This window comes from Martes martes (assembly GCF_963455335.1).
Source record: "Martes martes genome assembly, chromosome: 17".
NCBI classification, from domain to species: domain Eukaryota; kingdom Metazoa; phylum Chordata; class Mammalia; order Carnivora; family Mustelidae; genus Martes; species Martes martes.
The window spans coordinates 40,053,816-40,075,545 of NC_137905.1; the positions used below are offsets into that span (position 1 = coordinate 40,053,816).

Sequence of the window (21,730 nt, forward strand, 5' to 3'; positions counted from 1 at the left end):
TCTCCCACTCCCCCTGCTTGTGTTCCTTCTCTCACTGTGTCTCTCTCTGTGAAATAAATAAATAAAGTCTTTAAAAATAATAATAATAATAATCTAATTCTTCTCTCCCATCCTTATCATTTCTGTCATTAATTTCATTTATACATAATGATGTGTGTGTGTGTACACATACATAAGCGTATATAATCAGGTACATTGTTGATATTATTTTGAGCAAATTGTTATTAGATCAATTAAGAATAAGAAAAGTGAGGGTTTGTTAAATCTTCTCTTTCTTTCCTTATGTACATTTCTGGCCTATATCATTTGCCTTCTTTCTGAAGAAATACTTGTAAATGTTAACATTTCTTGTAAGACAATTTCTTGCTGGTCTGCTGGCAGCAAAGTGCTTCAGTTTTTTTGTCTAAGATAGCCTTGATTTACTTTTGAAGAATAATTTTGCTGGCTACAGAATTCTAGGTTGGTTGTTTTTTCCCTCAATACTTGAAATATTTCATTCCATTCTCTTGTTTGCCTGATTTCTGAGAAGTCAGATAAAATTCTTACCTTCACTCTTTTATAGTTAAAGTATTTTTTCCCTCTGGCTTCTTTTGTGATTTTTTTTTCTTTTATTTTTTGTAATTCAAAAATAATATGCCTACATGTAGTTCTTCTGCCATTTATTCTGCTTGGTATTCTCTGAGCTTCCTAGACTTGCAATTTGGTGTCTGACATTAATTTGGGGAAATTCTCAGTTATTATTGTTTAAAAATATTTCATCTGTTTTTTTCTTTTCTTCTCTCTATTCCTGTTACATGCATGTTACACCTTTTTTGGTTGTATATTTTTGTTTGTTTTTTCCAGTGTCTCTTCTCTTTGCTTTCCGGTTTTGGAGATTTCCACTGAGATATCATTAAGCTCAGAAATTCTTTCCTCAGTCATGTCCCGTCTACTAATAAGCCCCTTAAAAGCATTCTTCATTATTGTGACATATTTTTTATCTTCAGGTTTTTGTGTGTGTTTTGGTTCTTTGTTAGACTTTTTATCTCTCTGCTTTCACTACCCATCTGTTATTGCACACTGTGTATTGTACTTATTAGCACTCTCAGCATATTAATCGTAGTCATGTAAATCACCAGTCTGATCATTCCAGTGTCCTACCATATGTGAGTCTTGTTCTGATGCTTGCTGTGTCTCTTTAAGCTTCGGTTTTGATCTCTTAGTATTAAATCTTGTCATTTTTTTTCTTGATAGCCAGGCGTGATGAGCTAGGTAAACGGCAGGGCTATAAATAGGCCCTTAGTAATGGGTACTATGTGGGGCGAGGGGATGCGTTCTGTAGTCCTGTGATTGGGTATCAGTTGTGTAGTGAGTCTGTGCCTCCGGACAGAACTTCACGTGTGCTTCTCAGTCCCCATCTTTGTGGGACAAGATAGCTGGAGTGAGCTGGAGTTGGGTATTTGCCTTTCCTCAGGCCACTGGTGCTTCAGTAAACTCCAGCAGGTAAGGCTCTGGTTAAAGCATTTGTCCTAGGGTTGGACCATGTTAAGGACAGAATGATACGGCATATTTTGAAGTGGTTCTTTTAACTCTCCACCTGCCAAAACATAGAAGGATTTTTCTCCAACATTCACTAAGAGCTTGATAGAACTCCAGGAGTTAAACTCAAAAAAGTATGGAGGGCCCCCTGTGATTGTGTCCCTTCATGTTTTTAACTCTTATACTCGGGTCTAACAGCCAGCAACTCATCAGTTACTGTCAGTCTTCTTATGGGCTGGACCTGAAACCAGAAGGTCATGATTGTCAGTTTTTAGAATTATATTTTTTGCATAACTTGATAGGGAATTGTGGGTGGAATTTCACCAGTTCCATCAGGAATGGAATTGTGGGCAGCCATAAATATTTTATCATAGAAAATTTAAGTTATATTGAGGAATATTAACAAAACACTTAACCTACATGATCCCAATTTTATAAATTATTTTAAGATTGGGAAGCACACATCAAAATAATACTGGTTACATCTAATGGTTAAGCTATAAGTGATTTTTGTTTTCTTTGTATACTTTTGTGTATTTCTGATTTCCCACAGTGAATTTTTGAAGTCAGGAAATAAGTTATTTATAAAAATAAAGCAATTCAGGGGCACCTGAGTGTCTCATTCGGTTAAGCATCCAACTCTTGATTTCAGCTAAGGTCATGATCTCAGGGTTGTAAGATCGAGCCCCACATCAGGCCCAGTGGTCAGCAGGGAGTCTGCTTGGATTCTCCTTCTCCCTCTGCGCCCTCCACCCCACCTTGCAAGCTCTCTCTCTTTCTAAAATAAGTAAGTCTAAAAAGGGGGGGGGGGATTCAACACCCAAATCTTGGTTTCTAATACCAATAAAAGGAAAAGGACAAATGGATTAGAGAAATGACTGATCCACATAGGTAGATAAGTAAGCCTGGAGCATCTTGTAGTGCCAGAAAGTAAGGGACGTGCTCAACAAACAAAACAATGGGAGTATGTCAGCAGGACATGGGAGCCAGTTGGAGGAGCCCTCAGTGATTTCAGCAGTAAAATAAATAATGTAGTATTGAATTATATCCCAGACTATAAAATATGCAGCAGTCCATACTGACATTAATGATTGAATACATAAGTGGATGAGAATAAGGAAATCTCCTGTGCAAAATTCCCAGTGATTTTATATAGATAACTCTGCTGTCAGGAGGTAGACTATAATTCCCACTCTTTTAAGTGAGGTGTGGGCTGCACGTTGTGACTTTGATCCAAAGTGTGCAGGGTGGAAAGGGGATAAGAAAACCTAACTTTTCCTGTGGAGAAACTTGACCTCAAGGTGAGCACCAACATTGTTCATGTTGTGACAGTAATATGTGGTGAGAATAGCACTATACCCCCTGGTTTTCCTCCCTCAACAAGCCCATTACCCTAGCCTAAACCATGAGAAAGACATCAGACATACCCAAATTGAGGGACATTCTACAAAATATCTGACCAGTATTCTTGAAAGTCTGAGAAACTATTAAAGTCTGGAAGATCCAGAGGATATATGATGACTAAATGTTACATGGTATCCTAGATAGAATCCTGGAGTAGGAAAAGGAGAAAACCAAGGAAATCTGAATACAGTATGAACTTTAGTTAATAATAACGTATCAATTTTGGCCTCTTATTTATGATAGATATACTTCAGCAATAAAAGATGTTAACAATAGGAGGAACTCAACTTTTTTGTAAAACTCTAAAACTATTCTAAAGTTAGTTTGCTTTAAAAAAAAAAAATCTATTCTTTAACTGAATAATTCACCGCTCTTATTTTTAAAAGGTTTGAGTAACATTGGAGATGTTCCAGTGGGATAAATTTGCAATTTCTGACATTTATTTTTGCTCCATTTTTCTCAAAGTATGAAGTTCTCATTGGATAAGACTGACTTTTCATTCAGAGGACGCTTTGACATGCAGCGTTCTGCTGTTCATCTGGGTGCAGAGTTTTCCAGTGAGGTTTCAGGGCAAGACTCTTAATCCATACAAGGAGACAAGTAATCTGAAGAGTCAGGAGTTTATGTATATTTCCCCCTTTTCTAATACAAATATAAAGGTGTGTATATTATAAATTACTATGGAAGTGTTTGATATCCATTGAGGCATTGTGCTTGGTGAAAGTTCTGGTGGGAATGAGTGGGCATCTCTTGGCCTTGGCTGTTTCACTCCCACTTGCTCAGTGTAGACCTGGGTGCCAGGCCACAGTGGTGCAGGGCAGTCTGTCCTTTCAAGGGACCAGTCCAGGGACTGCGCCAGAGCACACTCACCCCACAGTGTAACAAGTATAGTCAGACATAGACGCTGAGCTTAATGGCATGGAGATGGGAGTGATCACCAGCTGCCAGCCCTTTTCTAGATATTAGTGAAACAGATTTATTGGGATGTGTCAGAAAAGTACATGGGGCGCCTTGATGGCTCAGTCAGTTAAGTGTCCGACTCTTCATTTCAGCTCAGGTCTTGATCTTAGGGTCATGAGTTCAAGCCCCTCGTTGGGCTCTGATGTGGAGGCCACTTAAAAAGAGAAAAGTACTGCATCCCAGATACAGGCAAAATAAAATGATTTAAGGCTAGTTTTCTGTGTGTGGCCAATCATAAAATTATTATGCAAGCTATAAAGTCTTAAAGAGATTGGGATAACAGTTTTAAGATATTTTAAATACTAAAACCTTTCAAACATCTTACCACATTTTGAAGACGTAAAACAGGGACAGCTAAAACATCTCCCCTTCCTTCCCATTGTCCTGATACTAATATGTATCATTTCCTGACATTTTTTTCAAGACTGTGTGTGTGTGTGTGTGTGTGTGTGTGTGTGTATACATATATGTATATATTAATATATACTGGTTTTGGTATTTTCACAATTTATTTAAATGATATACTAAACAGATCTTTTTGTTACTTTTTCTTTTCATTGATCATTATTGACACTGGTTCATGGTGATAAGTATACATCTAGTTCTTTCATTTTAGGCAGAGTATAATGTTCCTTTATATGAAAATAAACCATTTGGGGGCACCTGGGTGGCTCAGTCATTAAGCGTCTGCCTTCGGCTCAGGTCATGAATTTTGGGGTCCTGGGATCGAGCCCCGCATCAGGCTCCTTTCTCGGGGAGCCTGCTTCTTTCACACTCTGCCACTACCCCTGCTTGTGTCCCTCTCTCGCTGTGTCTCTCTCTGCCACATAAATAAATAAAATCTTTTAAAAGAAAGGAAGGAATAAGGAAGGAAGAAAATAAACCATTTTATTTCCATTTTCTTGTGGGAAAACAGTGGCTGTGAGTTGCATCCTTTTTTTTTTTTTTTAAACTGGTCATTGCTATAGTGGTGATGATTCTTGCATGTGTGCCCTGGTGAACACATACAAGAATATCTTTAGGGTAGCCCCCTAGAACTATACTACATGGTCACAGATGTGTGCCCCTCTTCAGTTTTAACAGAATTACTCTCCAGAGTGCTTGTGCTTACAGACACGCACTTTGTGCATTTCCATTTATTCACATCTCTACAAAAATGGCATTATCAAACTTACTCATCTCTGTCAGGCTTGTGGGCATGATGCATTTTTCTGCTTATTAATGAAAATTGGACATCTTTTTTATGTTTGAATTTATGGAAGTTCTTCCAGGAATTGCACATTATTGCCTTTAAATGGCCTTGTGTTTCCTGAGGTAGAAGGCCCTTCACTGGCCTTGGACCTGATGCCTCAGGACATGTAATAAAAGCTAATACTGCTGCATCTGTCATAAAGTTGAAGGCAGGTTAGAGGGAGAGTTCAGACCTTGCCTGTTTAATTGTATTTACTTGTGCCCTTTTGTTTTCTTTGTGTTTTATTATTAGTGAGCATGTCTCTTACTGTTGTGAAGAGTTCAGCTAAGTTAGCTGATTTGTTGGGCTTCTACTGAAGTATTCAACAAAAATTTCTTTTACAAAGCATATTTGCAGGGCACCTGGCTGGGTCCTTCCATAGAACATGTGACTCTTGGTCTTGGGGTTGGGAATTCAGGCCCCACGTTAGGTATAGAGATTAATTAAAAATAAAATCTTGAAAAATAAAAATGAAATAAAAAATAAACATAATTTTACCATCCACTCCAGCAGTTGTGTTCGTAGGTATTTACCCAAAAGATGAAAATTCATATCCATTGAAAAAGCTGCCCATGTATGTTTATGGCAACTTTATTCATGATCGCCGAAATACAGAAGCAGCCCAGATATCCTTCAGAAGGTGAATGGATAAACAAATTGTGGTGCATCTGGACAGTGGACTGTTATTTGGTGATAAGAACTTTCAGGCATGAAAACACGTGAAGGAACTTTAACTACATATGGCTTCATGAACGAAACCATTCCTTAGGCTACATTCTGTATGATTCCAACACTGTGTCATTCTGGAAAAGGCAAAAGTGTGGAGACAGCGAAAGACTCAGTGACTGTCAGGGATTAAGAGGGTGGGAGGGCTGAATACATAGAGCACAGGGGATGTTTCAGGCAGGGAAATTATCCTTTAGGATTTGTCATGGTGGATACGTGACATTATGCATTGTCACAGAACTGTGACAGAACTGTGTAACACCAACAGTGAACAGTCAGCTGTTAATAATGGTGTATCCATTTTGGTTCACTATTTCTAACTGGTACGTCACGCTGATGCAAGGTGTTACTAAGAGGGGGAGCTGGATGCAGGGGAAAAGGGATAAACCTAAAAGTGCTAAAAGAATCTGTTCCCAAAAAGTCTATTTTTTTTTAATTTTTTTTAAATACTTCATTCTGTTCAGATTTTACCAAGTATAACCAGTTATGTGAAACAAATGTTATTTTGAATAGAAACTTTTTAAAGATTACTAATTAACAGTTTTATTTATGAAATCTAAATTGATGCTTTTAAGGACCACTTCCATTTTCTGTGGATCTGTAAATAAGCAGAGTTCATGTTAAAGTTATTTTTTTTTAAGATTTTATTTGAGAGAGCGGGAGAGAGAGCATGAGCAGGGGGAAGGGGTCAAGGGAGAGGGACAAGCACGCTCCCCACTGAGCAAGGAGCCTGATGCTGGGCTTGATCCCAGGACTCTGGGATCATGACCTGTGCCAAAGGCAGACGTTTGGCCAACTGAGCCACCCAGGCGTCCTCCTTTTTACTTTCTTAAAAAATAGAGTGGTATAGAGTATTGATTTTATGTATTTTTCTTTCTTTGTGTAGTTATTTAAGGAATTTAGATCAAAGATGTTGTATTTTACTATATTAGAAATCTTTCCAAATAACTATAATAGCCGAAGTAATCTGGGATGTTTGTCATGATGCTAATAAATTTTTTATAACAGAAAACACTTAATTTTATTGATTCTCGGATATCTCTTCTAGGACACTTTAGCCTCCGAAATCAATACGTCTCTTACAATCACTAACGTCTTGTTTAGGGAGATAGGATGTCTCATAAGGCTTCCGGAGAAGGAATTTCATAATTGTTACAGAATCACTGTAATTCTTCGAGTGATGTCACGGGATCGTTCTGCCTCTCACACGTGTCTTTCAGATGCTCTCTGTGTGGGTACGTGTGCAGCCATCCTCCGTCTTTGAAGTCTCACATGTGGAAGCATGCAAGCGACCAAAATTACAACTATGAACAAGTGAACAAGGCCATCAATGACGCCATTTCACAGAGCGGCAGGTACCTGATCCTACCCCTTCCCCTGTTGTACGTAAGCTAAAGTGAGGGTTAAACCTGCTAGTCTTACATTATAACCAGCTCAGCGCTTGGTGTGTTGTGTTTTGTTTTTAAGAGTTCTGGGGAGATCCCCTGCAAAGACGCTCTTAAACAGCAGTGAGGAAAGAGCCGATCCTGTCACTGGAAGTTCGGAAAATTTGGTATCATCCCCAGAGCTGATTTCCCAGGTTCCTGGTGAAGTCGTCGCTTCCAATGACAATGAGAAACTGAGCCCTACAAGTAATACCTCATATAGTTTAGAAAAAAACTCCAGTCTGGCGCCTCCTGGCATGGAGTATTGTGTCTTACTCTTCTGTTGTTGTATCTGTGGCTTCGAATCTACCAGCAAAGAAAATCTGTTGGATCATATGAAAGAGCATGAGGGTGAGATTGTAAACATCATCCTAAATAAGGACCACGGCACCACTTTAAACACAAATTAGATTGAATAATGTCTTGAAGAGGAACAACGGTAGAAGAGAAATCCTTTAAACCATGGTTTCCCCTTTGCGCTATCAAGTAACTGAAGTAACTTACTAGACACAGAAGAAGTAGTTGGTGTGGTATTTGGGTTTTGGTTTTTGGTTTTTCTGAGGAGGAGACGCATGTGACTTTGGAACCAAATTTGCAGTGTAATAAAAAAAATTCCAAGTGGATACACGCTAATGATATTTAAATATTCTGAGTGAGGGGAAGTGGTTTGAGGAGGAAGCAAAGACATAACCCTGTGTTAACCCTGTTACCTCTTCTGAGTATTGAGTGTATTTATTATTCAAAGCTTATCATAGTGTAGAAATGCAAGCAAAAGAATTAAGAAAGAGCTTTTCTGGAACAATTCTAAAACTTGTAGAAGTATCACAATCTTAAGCAGAGTTTAGTTTTCCTTCTTCATTCTGAACTTGGACGTGCCAGCTCCAGAGGGACAGGCCTCTTGGGGGCGGCGGGAGGCTGCTCTCTGAGGGGTTTTCACTGTCACCAACAGAGTCAACAAGGAAAAGATCACCAGAGGGCTTTGACAGGATCTACCTAAATCTTCCCCCAAATTGATGGGAATTAATCCTATGCTCAATCTAAGATACAGTACTTCTCTTTTTTTTTTTTTTTTAAGAAACATTACTTCTTAAACCTCTGAATCCAAATCCAGAGTATAAGCAGGCATTTAAGACATAACTTATTGTCTTAAATTTACAGGGAATTTCTTGTGAGCAAAGGAGAAAAATAGGTGAGTTCCCACCAGCCTCAAACCAAATGGGAAGGTTCGTGAAAATGGGGACTCCTTTAGCACAGCACATTCCCAAGGCTCTTTTCAAAGTGTCTGACACAACACCGCAGTTTTCTCCGTAGCTACACGGGCTCTATAGTCCTCTTTCCCAAACTGGACCAAGTGTGGTATCACAAAGGTCTATTCAGGCAACAAGGTATGAAAAGCTGCATTTGATCATCAGGCCTTGGAAGTACTTGGAACTTTTAAATAAAAATCATTTGGGGGAAGAGTGGTGAAATTCAGAATCCTCTTAAAACGAGTATTGCTGTGGAGATCTGACAGCCTTCCTTCCGGAAGCCTGTTAATCTAGTTGTACTTATCATGAGAGGTATAATCAGATGTGGCTAAACTCTGGTAAAAATTCAGGTTGTTTATAAAACTTTTAATAACAAACATTTGGCAAGTCCACAGGGTTTCTCCCAGCTCGGATATTCCATTTTGTCAGTGGGAAGTAGGACATGTGGAAGACCAACTACCAGTGCTTTTGCTCTAAAACTCGCCTCGGGATACATGTAATCTTCTCATCAGTTACACCGTTTTAGTATAGTGTGTTCGAAGTGAAGAGAACAGGGGTATTTTGTTTTCGCTTTTGTAGTGCTGACCATTTATTTTTGCGTTGTTTTGTCAAAGTAAATTCCGCACACCAGTCAAAAGGCGGGTGCACCACGCAGTGCACCATCTTCATGGTGCTCTTCCTGAACTTGATTTCTAACACCTTCTAGTGCTAAGGCTGTGACTGTGATAACCTTAGAACACACTGAAAACAGAATTTCTTGAGTGGAATACTCTGTAGACACCTTTAGGAAAGAATTCCCCAACTCCAAGTATGGGTTGAATGAATGAATGTTTTTAAGGTCATATCAGGAACTACTCAAGTGGGGCCAGGCCATCTTGAAACATTGTTTAAATTTTTTTAAATCTCATGTTGATGATATTTAAACAGAATTGATCGTAACTTTGCAGCTGTTTGATTTAGGTAGCTTTAACTTATTTATATGAGAGTTACTCCATTTCTGATAGGTGGTTTTTAAAAAGATAAAATGAATTTATATATATACTAAATTATATTACCCATATTCACTGCATGTGGATTTATATTTTCTCCTGTTTTCAGAATTAAAATACAATTATATTTCATTTCAAATTTAAGTATCTTAAGTGGTTCCATTTTTACCACCTACTTTGAAAATTATCAGCCTTAGTAGCCAGATTTTGTTTTATAATGTTTCCTTGGTTTTAATTTCATGTAATCATTTGGAAAATATTAATGACCCCAGAAAATCTCAAAAACATCAATAGTGACTTTCTAAATCACCTTCAGTTCCCTAAACCACTTCCATTGATTGTTAAATTTTCCATTTGGAATCATGGATTTGAAATTTACCTAACTCATGGAGAAAAAATTAATCCAGAAGTTCAAAATCTTTCATATTCATCTGATTCTAGCCTAGAATATCCTCACATGCTTTCCCCGGGACTACAGGAGGAACCATATGCCATGGGTGTTCTGTACCTTCCTGTTACCATTTTGTGGCAAGCCTTAAGTGAACAGTGTCTCTACTAAAAACCATTGAACATTTCTAAAAGTAATAATGAAGGCTAAGTATGCAATTTTAGTTGTAGAAGAGATAGCTATTACAATAATCAGCAGGAATTCTCCTTACAGGAATAACATTTTACTTGTAGATCTTTTGCCATAATAAAGCTCATAGTATTTGTTTTCCACTTTGCAGTTGTAAGATTTGATAGTAAAAGTAGTTTTTAAAAGAAACATACTAGGCATGAGGCAAAGGTGGAAAGGGGGCATGATGATGCATTCTGATCATTACAAGTAATACTTTCCAGGGGGCCAGCAGTTTCTCTCCTCCTCTAATAACGCAGATGATGATGGGCGGCCCCACTGTTCTCCCAGTGCCCTGCCTGTAGACTTTAGTTCTGTGTCCAGCCGGTGCAGTGCGGACACTGACGGAAGCCTTTGTTCTAGATCTCTCATCCTATTTGAGGTAGTTATTGGTGGCTTCTTTATTTTCTGTCTTTTCTCACAAAGCAGATGGTGGGCACCCATGTTTACATTGTATCTTCCCACAATGTACTTGGCTTGACAAAGACAAGCAGGCTTCTCTATTGAGACTTATTATATTTTTAGTTTTCATAGACACTTATTTAATCTTTTTTTATTGTACAGCAAGGTGCTCTAAGTAATATTCTATAAAATATATTTAATAGAAATTTGAGTTTGATATTCATGGACATGAATACATGTATTTTTTTAAGAAATGAGTATTGTGTAACACTATGGCATTGCTTCTATAGCCAAAGTCTAAAAATTTCTGGAACACTGACATGTAAAGACTACAGTTAATTCTGACACTGTATCTTATTAAAATAGGATGATTTGCATTTTGTAAAATTATCCTGCACATCGAGCTGCATGCCTTAAAGCCTAAAACTCTAGGATTGTGTTCATGGTAGAACAGTTTATCTGTTCCACAAACAGTGAAGCAAGGTCTATAGTGCTTCTTTAACTACCTTTGGAAATACTGTACAATGTTAGAATAATTTATTTTGCTTTACAGGAGTTTGTCATGTATTGACTTTAATATTGTATTTTGGTAATAAATTTTTTGTTAAAAACACTTGCCTCTACGTTTTCTTACCAAAAGGTTCTATCCATTTTTATCTTAGAAATGTTGATTCGATCACTTGGAAAGTTAGGTTTAAATACTGAAGAACTTCTCAAGGCTTGAGCTTACGATTATGGCTTAAGATTACCCTTTGGGAACTTGGTAAATTATTATCAACTAGCATTAAACCCTGTTATGCAAAAATAATTGGAAAAGCACTTAGATCATTTTAATCATTTTAAAAATTCAGTCTACTTTTGAAGCTCTTTTTCTTCCCTGCTACACGGTTTTCCATTTTATCTTCCCAATCATTTTTAGACACCTTCAATTCTGATAGTGACAGTGCTGAAGACCAGCTATGTTAATAACAATCAGTATTTTTTTACTGAAGGCCAAAAACTACAGTGGTGTATTTATACCTTGATCATTTTGTGGTATATATCAAGACTTTTTTTTTATTTAGATTTGTTTGTTGCATTGACACGTGACGCTAATATCATCCGACTCTGTCGTTGCTCTCATTACCCATTTGTGCCCCAGCATCCTGGGACAGCTCAGCTTAAAGTGTCTGAGGCCACATGCTTCTTCTCAGTAACTGTAATCCCTTGTCCTTTGTCCCTTGCAGCAACATAATTCCATCCCCTATCTTGTAAGAAGCAATTGCCAGTACTTTGTCATCAAACCACACTGGTTGTGGAAAGCCCAGCATGGAAGTTCCAGAACATAATACTGCAGCTTGGCTAGCCACAAGCCACGTGTGGCTTTTGAGCAGCTGAAACCTGACAAGTGCGCTGTGAGTGTACAGTATACACAGTTTTGAAAACTTAGTACAAAAAAGGTAAAGTGGTGTTTTTTTTTTAAGATTTTATTTACTTATTTGGCAGAGACACAGCTAGAGAGGGAACAAAGTAGGAGCAGTGGGAGAGAGAGAAGCAGGCTTCCTGCGGAGCAGGGAGCCAGACGTGGGACTCGATCCCAGGATCCTGGGATCGTGACCTGAGCCAAAGGCAGACGCTTAACAACTGAGCCACCCAGGCACCCCGGTAAAGTGTTACCAACAGCTCTTATAGCACATGTTGAAATGACACTTGGGTTTAAATAAAATAGACTATTAAAATAATTTTACCTGATTCTACTTCTCTAATGTAGCTATCAGAAGATTTTAAACTACACATGTGGCCGACATCATTTTCCTGTTGGACGGTGCTGGTCTGTTGGACCAAACTACACTCTGGCTTGTTCTGGCCTGCCACTTGTGTTTGTGACTAGAGTGAAGCCACACCCGTTGGTTTCCACATGGCACATGACTATTTTCAAGGTCCAACAGGGGCGTCAAGGAGTTGAGACAGAGACTGTATGGCCCACGAAGCCCAAATTACGTACCATTTGTCGGACAGTAAATAGTTCCAGAGGAAAAGTTGGCTGACCTCTGAGCTGGAACAATGGTATGACCCGTGCTTTAAAACTGCCAGAAAGAAAAAAAGGAAAAAAAAAAAAAGCTTTTTATAGAGAAAGCTTTTTATAGCACTGTTTTCTAGCTAAATCATTATTATTTCTCCCTCTGTAATTTTTATAAAGTCTTCCTGTTCTTCCACAGCCCTTATCCATAATTTATGACTTTAACCTATTTCATCATCTCTGCTATTTAAAGCCACACACAATTTGTTTAAAATAACAGTGCACGATTAAATAAGAAACTAAATAATGCTGCTATAAAAAGTCCTGCCTTGTATTCTCCCAACGGCCTGACGGTGTTGCCCGTCCGCCGCCTGCTTCACCCTCTCGGCAGCCGCCTGCTTCACCCTCTCGGCAGCCGGGGCGCTTCAGCCGGCCTGGCTGTTCCACTCGCACGGCTGACCGCTGCGCCCGGAAACCGGGTAAGCGCGCGAGCTGAGCCCCTCACCCTGATGACGGCTGACAGGAATCCAAGATCCAGAGAAGAGAGTGTCTGATGCGCCTCTTGGCGATGGAGAATAGCTTGTCTGAGTCTAATGCCACATTCAAGGAGATTGTGGCTGGCTTTAGTGTCGGTCTGTTGACCTAACTGGCAGAGTGAAGAGTCACAGTACATTCCTTCCTAGATGTCTTCCACGTCAGCCGCCAAAATGTAAAACGGACATTTTCAGCCCTGTAGGTTCCTAGAAAAGTTTCTCATTGGTGCCATAGGACAGGCTTGCTTAGGTAGTGTGTTTGGGTTTATAGCTTAAAATCCAAATGACTGTAAGTAAGGTTCTTGATCGATTTCCGGAGTCCCACCTGCGCAGCAAGACCCAATCCGTGTATTGCACTGGGGACTGGACCTCATGTTGTGGCGCTGCATTTTCCTACATGAACCCTAAGTATAAGATTCTGACCTACTCAGTTTTTCTCGTCTCCTTGAGTATTTTTTCCAGTAATGGGTAATCACCACTTCACTTGTTTGCCTTACAAAAGTAGATGATAGTAGATCTTCCTTTGAATTAAAGAGTTTGATTTTAGGCACCTAATATAAATTCTTACCATTTCGTAACTAAATTATCAAACGTTGCTGTCTTTTGGCTTCCTGATTCAACCACATTCACACCAATTGTCACCAGATTGTTGACAATTACCAATTATCAGTTGTTGACAATTGTTGTCAATTATCAACCAGATAGTGAAGGCACCATTGCATAACAGGTTGCAAAAAACGTAAGCCAGGGACTTCCACGGTAATACTGAGGTACCTGGGTCCTTTGTTTGGAAAGGACATTGCGCGTTAGGTAGATGAGTCTGACTTCCACAAATCAGAAGAAAATGAATCCTTGACCACGAGCTCAGACTCACCTAGTTACCTCATCTGATTTCTTAGCTTTATCCTTTGTTAAAAAGAAAAATGAAAAGAATACTTATCCGTGTCATTGCCACTGGTATGAATAATGATGAAATGGGGTTTTTATTATTCTCAAAAACTGTGACCTGGAGAGACCCTCGACAACATAAGTTACTCGTTTCTCGGGTCTTTTATTAGTACCTAATAGCGTTATTTAAAGGCCTATTGTCACTGCAGTGCACATCTCCAGATTTCTGTATTTCCCACTTGTCAGTTTGTCAATTTTTGTATCTGTATTTCAGAAATAATGTGGCTGTACTCTACTGAAATAGGCACATCAATCCACATCTTGCTCTTTTTGTTTATATCTGCAGTCCTATTTAAATTCAGCATTTCCAACCACAAAAGGTGTTAGAAAATTCTATTTCAGGCTTGAGAAAAAGTACAGCAGGACGTGGTTCAAATCTTAAGCTGTATTTATGTCTGATCTTCTATAGCTAACATGGTACTTAAAAAAAAAAAAAAAACAGTCCTGCCGGATTAATTAAGTAAACCAGTAGTTTCAAGGTTACCTTCGTTGTTTCAGGCCTTCTCCAGTGTGAAGCTGAACACAGTTGGTGAGGTGGTGTCTTTCTAGAATGCTGATACTGGAGTCCATGCGGAGTATCACTGTATAGATCAAAAAATCTAAAATAAGGCTCTTCAGAACCTATGCCCAGCTGGAGCCGCCTTGTATCCCGGTGAGCAAATGCTGATGAAGCAGCCATACAGCCCGACAATGTTTAAAACTAAACTTCGTAATAGCAGGAAAAAAAACTAAGCGTGACTCTTCCCCGTGGGAAAGCAGTCACCACGTTCCCATCTGAAACCGGAGAGGAAGGTCTGGGCGACAGCCCACCAGAGCCGCACACGGCGGGGGCGGGGGGGGGGGGGGGGGCCGCTGCCGCCTCCACCGGTTTGGAACACGGCCTGACTGGACCCTCTCTAATCTCTTAGAAGTTCGGCTCTTTCTTCTGTTTTCTGAAATGTCGGGCCGCCAGTCTAATACCAACCTCACAGAGTCCCGTGGGTCAAATGAGACTGTCTATAAAACACTTGGTCAAGTCCTGACACAGCTCGGGACAGAACTGGCTTCCCAGCCATGTGACCTTGAGCAAGACATTCCACCTTTCCTGAGCCTGTTTCTTCATCAGCAGAACAGAAGGTACTACTCAGAGCTCGCAGGGCAGTTGGGAAGGTTAGTGACCGGGCGACGAGAGGGCCTGGCCATCTAGGAGCTTGACGATGGTTGTTTCGTTTGGTGCGTTAACTGTGAGGGCGTTGGAGATTAAACTTGGCCTTATAAATGCTGGTAGCAAAGGTTCTTATTGGCTTGTGTTTTGGGGAAAGGATACTCAAAATATCCCATCCCTTAATCGATACCAAAAAAGGCAAACCTATTTCTCAGTACCTAGAAATTGTAGACATGTCACATCTAAGAAGATAATAGTCATCCCAGCATTCAGTGTCGAAGCGAGGGACGTGGTGGGTCCTCTGGGGCAAAATTCCCGATTTCCCTGGGTATTCTGGTAGGAGCCTTTATCAACTGTGCTGACAACACAGGAGCCCCAAATCTGTGTATCGTCTCTGGGAAGGGGATGGAGGGACTGCCGAGCAGACGTCCTGCTGCTGGTGGGGGTGACGTGGTGGTGGCCACAGTGGGAAAGGCAAACCAGAGCTCAGAAGAAAGAGACATCCAGCAGTGGGGGACTGGACAACAGGAGTCACACCGGAGAAAAGATGGTGTGTTTCTCTATTGCGAGGATAACACGATGGTTCTAGTAATGAAGGTGAAATGAAAGATTCCATTGCAGAACCAGCCGCAAAGGAGTGTGCAGACTTGTGGCCCAGAAGTGTGTCCAGGGCTGGGGGCATGGCAGGGTTCTTTTTAGTGTATTTGTTTAAAAAAAAAATTAAAAATTATTTGCTCTCTCCCCAAAAATAAAAAGAACAGTCCAAGAGAAAGTGCTAGAATGTTACTCTGTTGTCGTCACGTTAAGTTCATACTATCTTTTTCTCACACCTGTAAAGTGCCATGAAGGACGAGAGACTGGCCCTTTCCCTCGAGGAGCGGTGAGCTGGCAGCGTTGGCAACGCTTCGGCCCAAGGAGAGCCGATCGCATTCAGGATCGCGTGCGCCCCGCACAATCAGCCACTAACTGCATGGGCGCGCATCCATGCACTGGACCGTCTGGGGGACGGAAGTCCTTGGGGCTGATGAGAACTGTCCTGTCTCAGACCTAAGCCAGTGTCCCAGCACCTCCCGGGGCAGCTCCAGCTGCAGGACTGCGACACCGGGCAGTCCTGACTCTGCAGCACAGCCTCTTCCCCTGGGGGACTGTCCTCAGGGCCCAGGGCACAGCAGTCCTTGCTCCAAGTGGAACCGTGATCGGTGGGAAAATAGCCGGAAGTGGCAGAGAGGAAACCAAACGGCACTCGTGTTTAACTGTTACCTGTTGGTGGAACTCGCTCTTGAGAACAAACAGAAGAGCTTAAGAAGCCAGATTTCCAGGTATGAGTTATACCTTAGAGGGGCGCCTGGGTGGCTCAGTGGGTTAAGCCTCTGCCTTCGGCTGGGGTCATGATCTCAGGGTCCTGGGAATCAAGGCCCGGATCGGGCTCTCTGCTCAGCAGGGAGCCTGCTTCCCTGCCTCTCTCTGCCTGCCTCTCTGCCTAATTGTGATCTCTGTCTGTCAAATAAATAAATAAAATCTTAAAAAAAAAAAAAAAGAAAACAAAAAGGTATGTATAGAAGTGAGACACAAAGGGCATGACTTCCAATTGAAACCTTAAAACAGTGACACTAGTTTTGTGTAAGTAGAAATGCAGAATGACATTCTAGCTACACCCATACCTTGGGGTTTGTGTTTGAAATTCCAAGACACCAAATCTTACCTATACAGTAAGCTGTAGCACCTTTCAACTGATTTACTCAAATACTTAACAAACATCTAATTTTTTTAAAAAGATTTTATTTATTTATTTGACAGACAGAGATCACAAGTAGGCAGAGAGGCAGGCAAAGAGAGAGAGGAGGAAGCAGGCTCCCCGCTGAGCAGAGAGCCCGATGTGGGGCTCGATCCCAGGACCCTGGGACCATGACCAGAGCCGAAGGCAGAGGTTTTAACCCACTGAGCCACCCAGGTGCCCCAACATCTAATTTTTAAAGTAATTTTTTAACTAATTAAAACTTTCTAAATGCCCCCCAGTGAGATCTTCTGGTAAAACCTATCTCAATAAAATTAAATTTCCAGTTTAAAAAAAAAAAAAGAAATGTACGCGTTTCCATAAAGCCGGGGTTGTTGGTGGGGGGGGGGGGACTGACAGCTAGGGAATCCTCAGTTAGTAGCCAGTTCAATAATGTTTTGGATTGAGTTGGGACCTTTCACAACACATGTAAACTGTGAATTGCTCTGGTTCTGTTTCACGGTTGTGAGCCATTCTCACACTCTACTCTAGAAAGGGATTCTGTACTGCTGGTGCTCCTGGAGTTTGTGATTGGCAGAGATGAGACTAATGAAACAGCACACGTTCAACCTCGCCCCTCGGAAGAAAGTACTTCCCGTGTGAGCTGCGGCAGACGCTCCCACGTGTTCCCCAACACCTGCTCTCTCCCACAGCGGGAGGGTTTCTAGAAGGGCGCACGTGGCTAGCCGGCTTCCCAATCTTCCTTGCAGCTTAGACAAGGCCGTGTGACCAAAGGAAGGCTAATGGGGTATGAGCAGACGTGACATGAAACTACCGGGTTGAGCTCCTTCCCCTTCCCTTCGGTTTCCTGCTGTCTGTTTGGTGACCGTGGTGAAGAGCTGACTACAGGAACGAGTGTGACATCCTGGGGAGAGCAGAGCCCTGACACAGACCCGGGGTCCCTGAGAGTGTGGAGCTGGGCTGCCTCCATGACAGAAATAAACATCTTCCGGAAGCCACTGTTTTTGAGGTGTGGCTTCGGCCAGCTAAGCCGTACCCTGATTAATACTGAATCCTCAGCCAGACTTCTAGAGAAATGACCTGGTTGGTGATCATTGCCGGGAGAGTAGGATACCACCGCAAGCGCTTTTCTGGTATCCAGACTGAAAATTCAAAAGGTCCTCCAGAGATTTTGAGTAAAAACCTCTCCGAGGTGGCTGCATCTGCTCCCCCATCGTGCGGGGACCCCTAAAGTGCTGAATTCACCCAGTTCGCAGTCCACACGGCTGCTGGGGTCCGGTGAGCCCTGGCTGGCAGGCCTGGAGAGCTGTGACCATACCTGCGAATTTTCCACAGAAGGAGTCCCTCCGGCTGGCCTACTGACATTCATGGGTGGACTCAGGAGGGCTGCAGAGGAACACTTAGCATTAGTGAAAAATCCAGCCCCATGCTAGATTAGCCATAATTGAAGGCAGGATAAAATAACTTAGTTTGAGAGTGTTAGAAACATACATATTTCTGGCTCAAAGTCCTACTTCTTCCTACGGAAAAACTCCCAAGCCAGACAATACACTTTGGCATCCGTTGGTAGGAAATGTGTACTTCTAGGAGTTTAGACACCTGTTGTGTTATGCCTGTTGCAGAGAGTGACATTCGAGCAGTCCAAAGGAACAAATTGGGAAGGCCAGCCAGGGCCACTGGTTTGTGGACCAGAACAGCCAACATCGAGGAATCGTCACATTTGGCAAAAAGCTTATATGATAAAGAACCACCATCTGCTTTAATTGAATAACTTGACTATTCATGTCCTCATTTGAAATAGAGAAGTACAACAGTTCTTCTAACCATGGAAATGGAAAAAGAAGGTGTAGGTGGGAAGAAGAGACAAGGAGAGGTAGGAGTAGCAGGTATGAAGAAGGATAATGAAACAAAATTGGTAATGCTGAAGTACTGTTAACTTTAAGAGTCAGTAATTGTGGGCGCCTGGGTGGCTCAGTGGGTTAAGCCTCTGCCTTTGGCTCAGGTCATGGTCCCAGGACCCTGGGATCGAGCCCCGCATTGAGGTCTCTGTTCAGCGGGGAGCCTGCTTCACTGCCCCCCACTTCCCCCTGCCTCTCTGCCTACTTGTGATCTGTCAAATAAATAAATAAAATCTTAAAAAAAAAGAGTAATTGTGCACCAATGCTGATCTGCCTGTGAGTTTATTTTATTTTTTATTTTAGGGAGGCTCCATATCCAACATAGGGCTTGAACTCACAACCCCAAGATCAAGAGTCCCATACTCTACCAACTGAGCCAGCCAGGTGCCCCTGAATTTCACTGTTTAAACCACTACAAATCTAGTTAGTACAAAGTTGATCAAAGGGAGAAAAAAATCAATACTAACAATATTTCACAATGCTTTTCTAAAGAATCTCACAGGGAAGGAACCATATACTGACAAATGCCTTTTTTTTTTTTTTAAGAGATAGAAAGAGTGCCCTATGAGTGCATAGCAGGGGTAGGAAATGGAGGCAGAGGGAAAGAAGAGAGAATCATAAGCAGGTTCCAGGTCCAGCAAGGCACCTGTCCTGGGGCTTGATCCCATGACCCTGAGATCACAACCTGAGCTGAAATTAAGAGTCAGAGGCTTAACCAACCTAGCCGCCCCGGCGCCCCTCTGTTGACAAATGTCTTAAAGGAGGGAAGGCCTTGAGCGTAAGGTCAATTCCTGTGCAGCTCTGGTAATGATTTGTAAGCAGTGAAGAAGCATTCCCTTGGACTTGGCACAGCTTCCCTAAAGTGAAGCACACCGAGCCGGGCTCAGAGGAGGGCTTTAGGCATGGCCTGTCGCTGCGGTCTCGTGTGTGGGTCTTACACAAGGAATGTACAGAACAATCCATTGGCATGCAGGCAGAATATACTTTCCGCTTATATTTACTTTAGCTAAATACATGTATGTGTCTAGAATTTTTATCCGATAAAGGTCTGAGAACAAAAAGTCTACTCTTTTATCAAGACACCTGAAAAGTCAACCCTTGTAGAAAAATAGGAATTAGATGAAAGCACGGTGAGAAGAACACAGGTGTTTGGCCAAACTGTCCTCAACTGAATACACTGTTCCTATAAAAGAATACCCAGCATCAGAAAGATCTCACTTCGCCCAAATGTTTCTATGCATTTTATATGATGCCAGTAAAAACCTCCATGGATTCTTTGTTGAAAATTAGTAAATAACCAGTAAGGAAGCAGCAGAATAAGAAACCAAGGGACTGTTCCCATGTACAACCGCACCCAAACCAGGAAGATACTAGGAATAAACTGAACCAAAGAGGTTCTAACCCTCTTTGAGACAAAACCCTAACCCTCTGTACTCTGATCTGTACTCTGAAAACTATGGAACGTGAAAGAAATGGAAGAGGACCCAAAGGAATGGAAAAACATTCCATGCTCATGGACTGGAAGAACAAACATGACTAAAATGTCTATACTACCCAAAGCAATCTACACATTTAATACAATCCCTACCAAAATACCAGCTGCGTTTTTTTTGTTTTTGTTTTTTTTTTAAGAATTTATTTATTTATTTGTCAGAGAGAGACACAGTGAGAGAGAGGGAACAGAAGCAGAGGGAGTGAGAGAGGGAGAAGCAGGCCTCCTGCTGAGCAGAGAGCCCGATGCAGGGCTCGATCCCGGCACCCCGGGATCATGACCTGAGTCGAAGGCGGATGCTTAACGATTATGCCACCCAGGTGCCCCCCAGCTGCGTTTTTGACAGAACAAACAATCCTAAAATTTGTGTGAACTACAAAAGACCCAGAACAGCCAACACAATTCTGAATAAGAAAAGCAAAGCAGGAGGCATCATGATTCTGGACTTCAAGCTCTATCACAAAGCTGCATCATCAAGACAGTATGGTACCGGCATAAAAACAGACACACAGATCAATGGAACAGAATAATGGACCCACAACTCTATGGTCAACTAATCTTTGACAAAGCAGGAAAGAATGTCCAGTGAAAGAAAAGGTAAGTCTCTGCAACAAATGGTGCTGGGAAAACTGGACAGCCACGTGCAGAATGAAACTGGGCTGTTCTCACACACTTTACACAAAAATAAACTCAAAAGGGATGAAAGACCTAAATATGACACAGGAAACCATCAAAATCTGAGAATACAGGCAGCGATCTGACTTTGGCCTTAGTAACTTCTTACTAGACACGTTGCCCGAGGCAAAGGAAACAAAAGCAAAAATGAACTATTGGAACTTCATCAAGATAAGAAGCTTCCGCAAAGCAAAGGAGACAATCAACAAAACTAAAAGGGGGCCTTCAGAATGGGAGAAATATTTGCAAATGACATGTCTGATAAAGGGTACTTCCAGTATCTGACTTCCATACTTCCAAAATCTATGAAGGACTTATCAAACTCAACACCCAAAAAACAAACAATCCAGAGGCACCTGGGTGGTTCAGTTGGTTAAGTGTCTGCCTTCAGCTCAGGCCATGATCCCAGGGTCCTAGGATCGAGTTCCACATCCGGCTCCTTGCTCGGCAGGGAGTCTGGTTCTCCCTCTGTCTGCTGCTCCCCCTGCTTGTGCTTGCTCACATTCTCTCTCTCTGACAAATAAATATATAAAATCTTTAAATTTTTTTTAAAAAAAGAAAAATAATCCAGTTCAGAAATGGGCAGAAGACATGAACAGAGATTTTCCCCAAAAAGACATCCAGATGGCCAACAGGCACATGAAAAGATGCTCAACATCACTCATCATCAGGGAAATACAAATCAAAACCACAGTGAGACACCACTTCACACCAGTCAGAATGGCTAAAATTAACAAGTCAGGAAATGAGAGGTGTTGGCAAGGATGCGGAGAAAGGGGAACCCTCTTA

General features: G+C 41.4%; 1 protein-coding gene across 1 annotated transcript in view; it reads left to right on the forward strand.

The window, feature by feature from the left end:
• The window catches only part of ZNF507 (zinc finger protein 507), a 33,301-nt gene extending 25,268 nt beyond the window's left edge, over positions 1-8,033 (forward strand). The window contains exons 6-7 of the mRNA XM_080827907.1: positions 7,060-7,194; positions 7,307-8,033. Coding sequence (XP_080684033.1) covers positions 7,060-7,194; positions 7,307-7,673 — 502 coding nt within the window. The 3' untranslated portion in view covers positions 7,674-8,033. The remainder of the gene's footprint in view (positions 1-7,059; positions 7,195-7,306) is intronic.
• Positions 8,034-21,730: the final 13,697 nt, after the last annotated feature.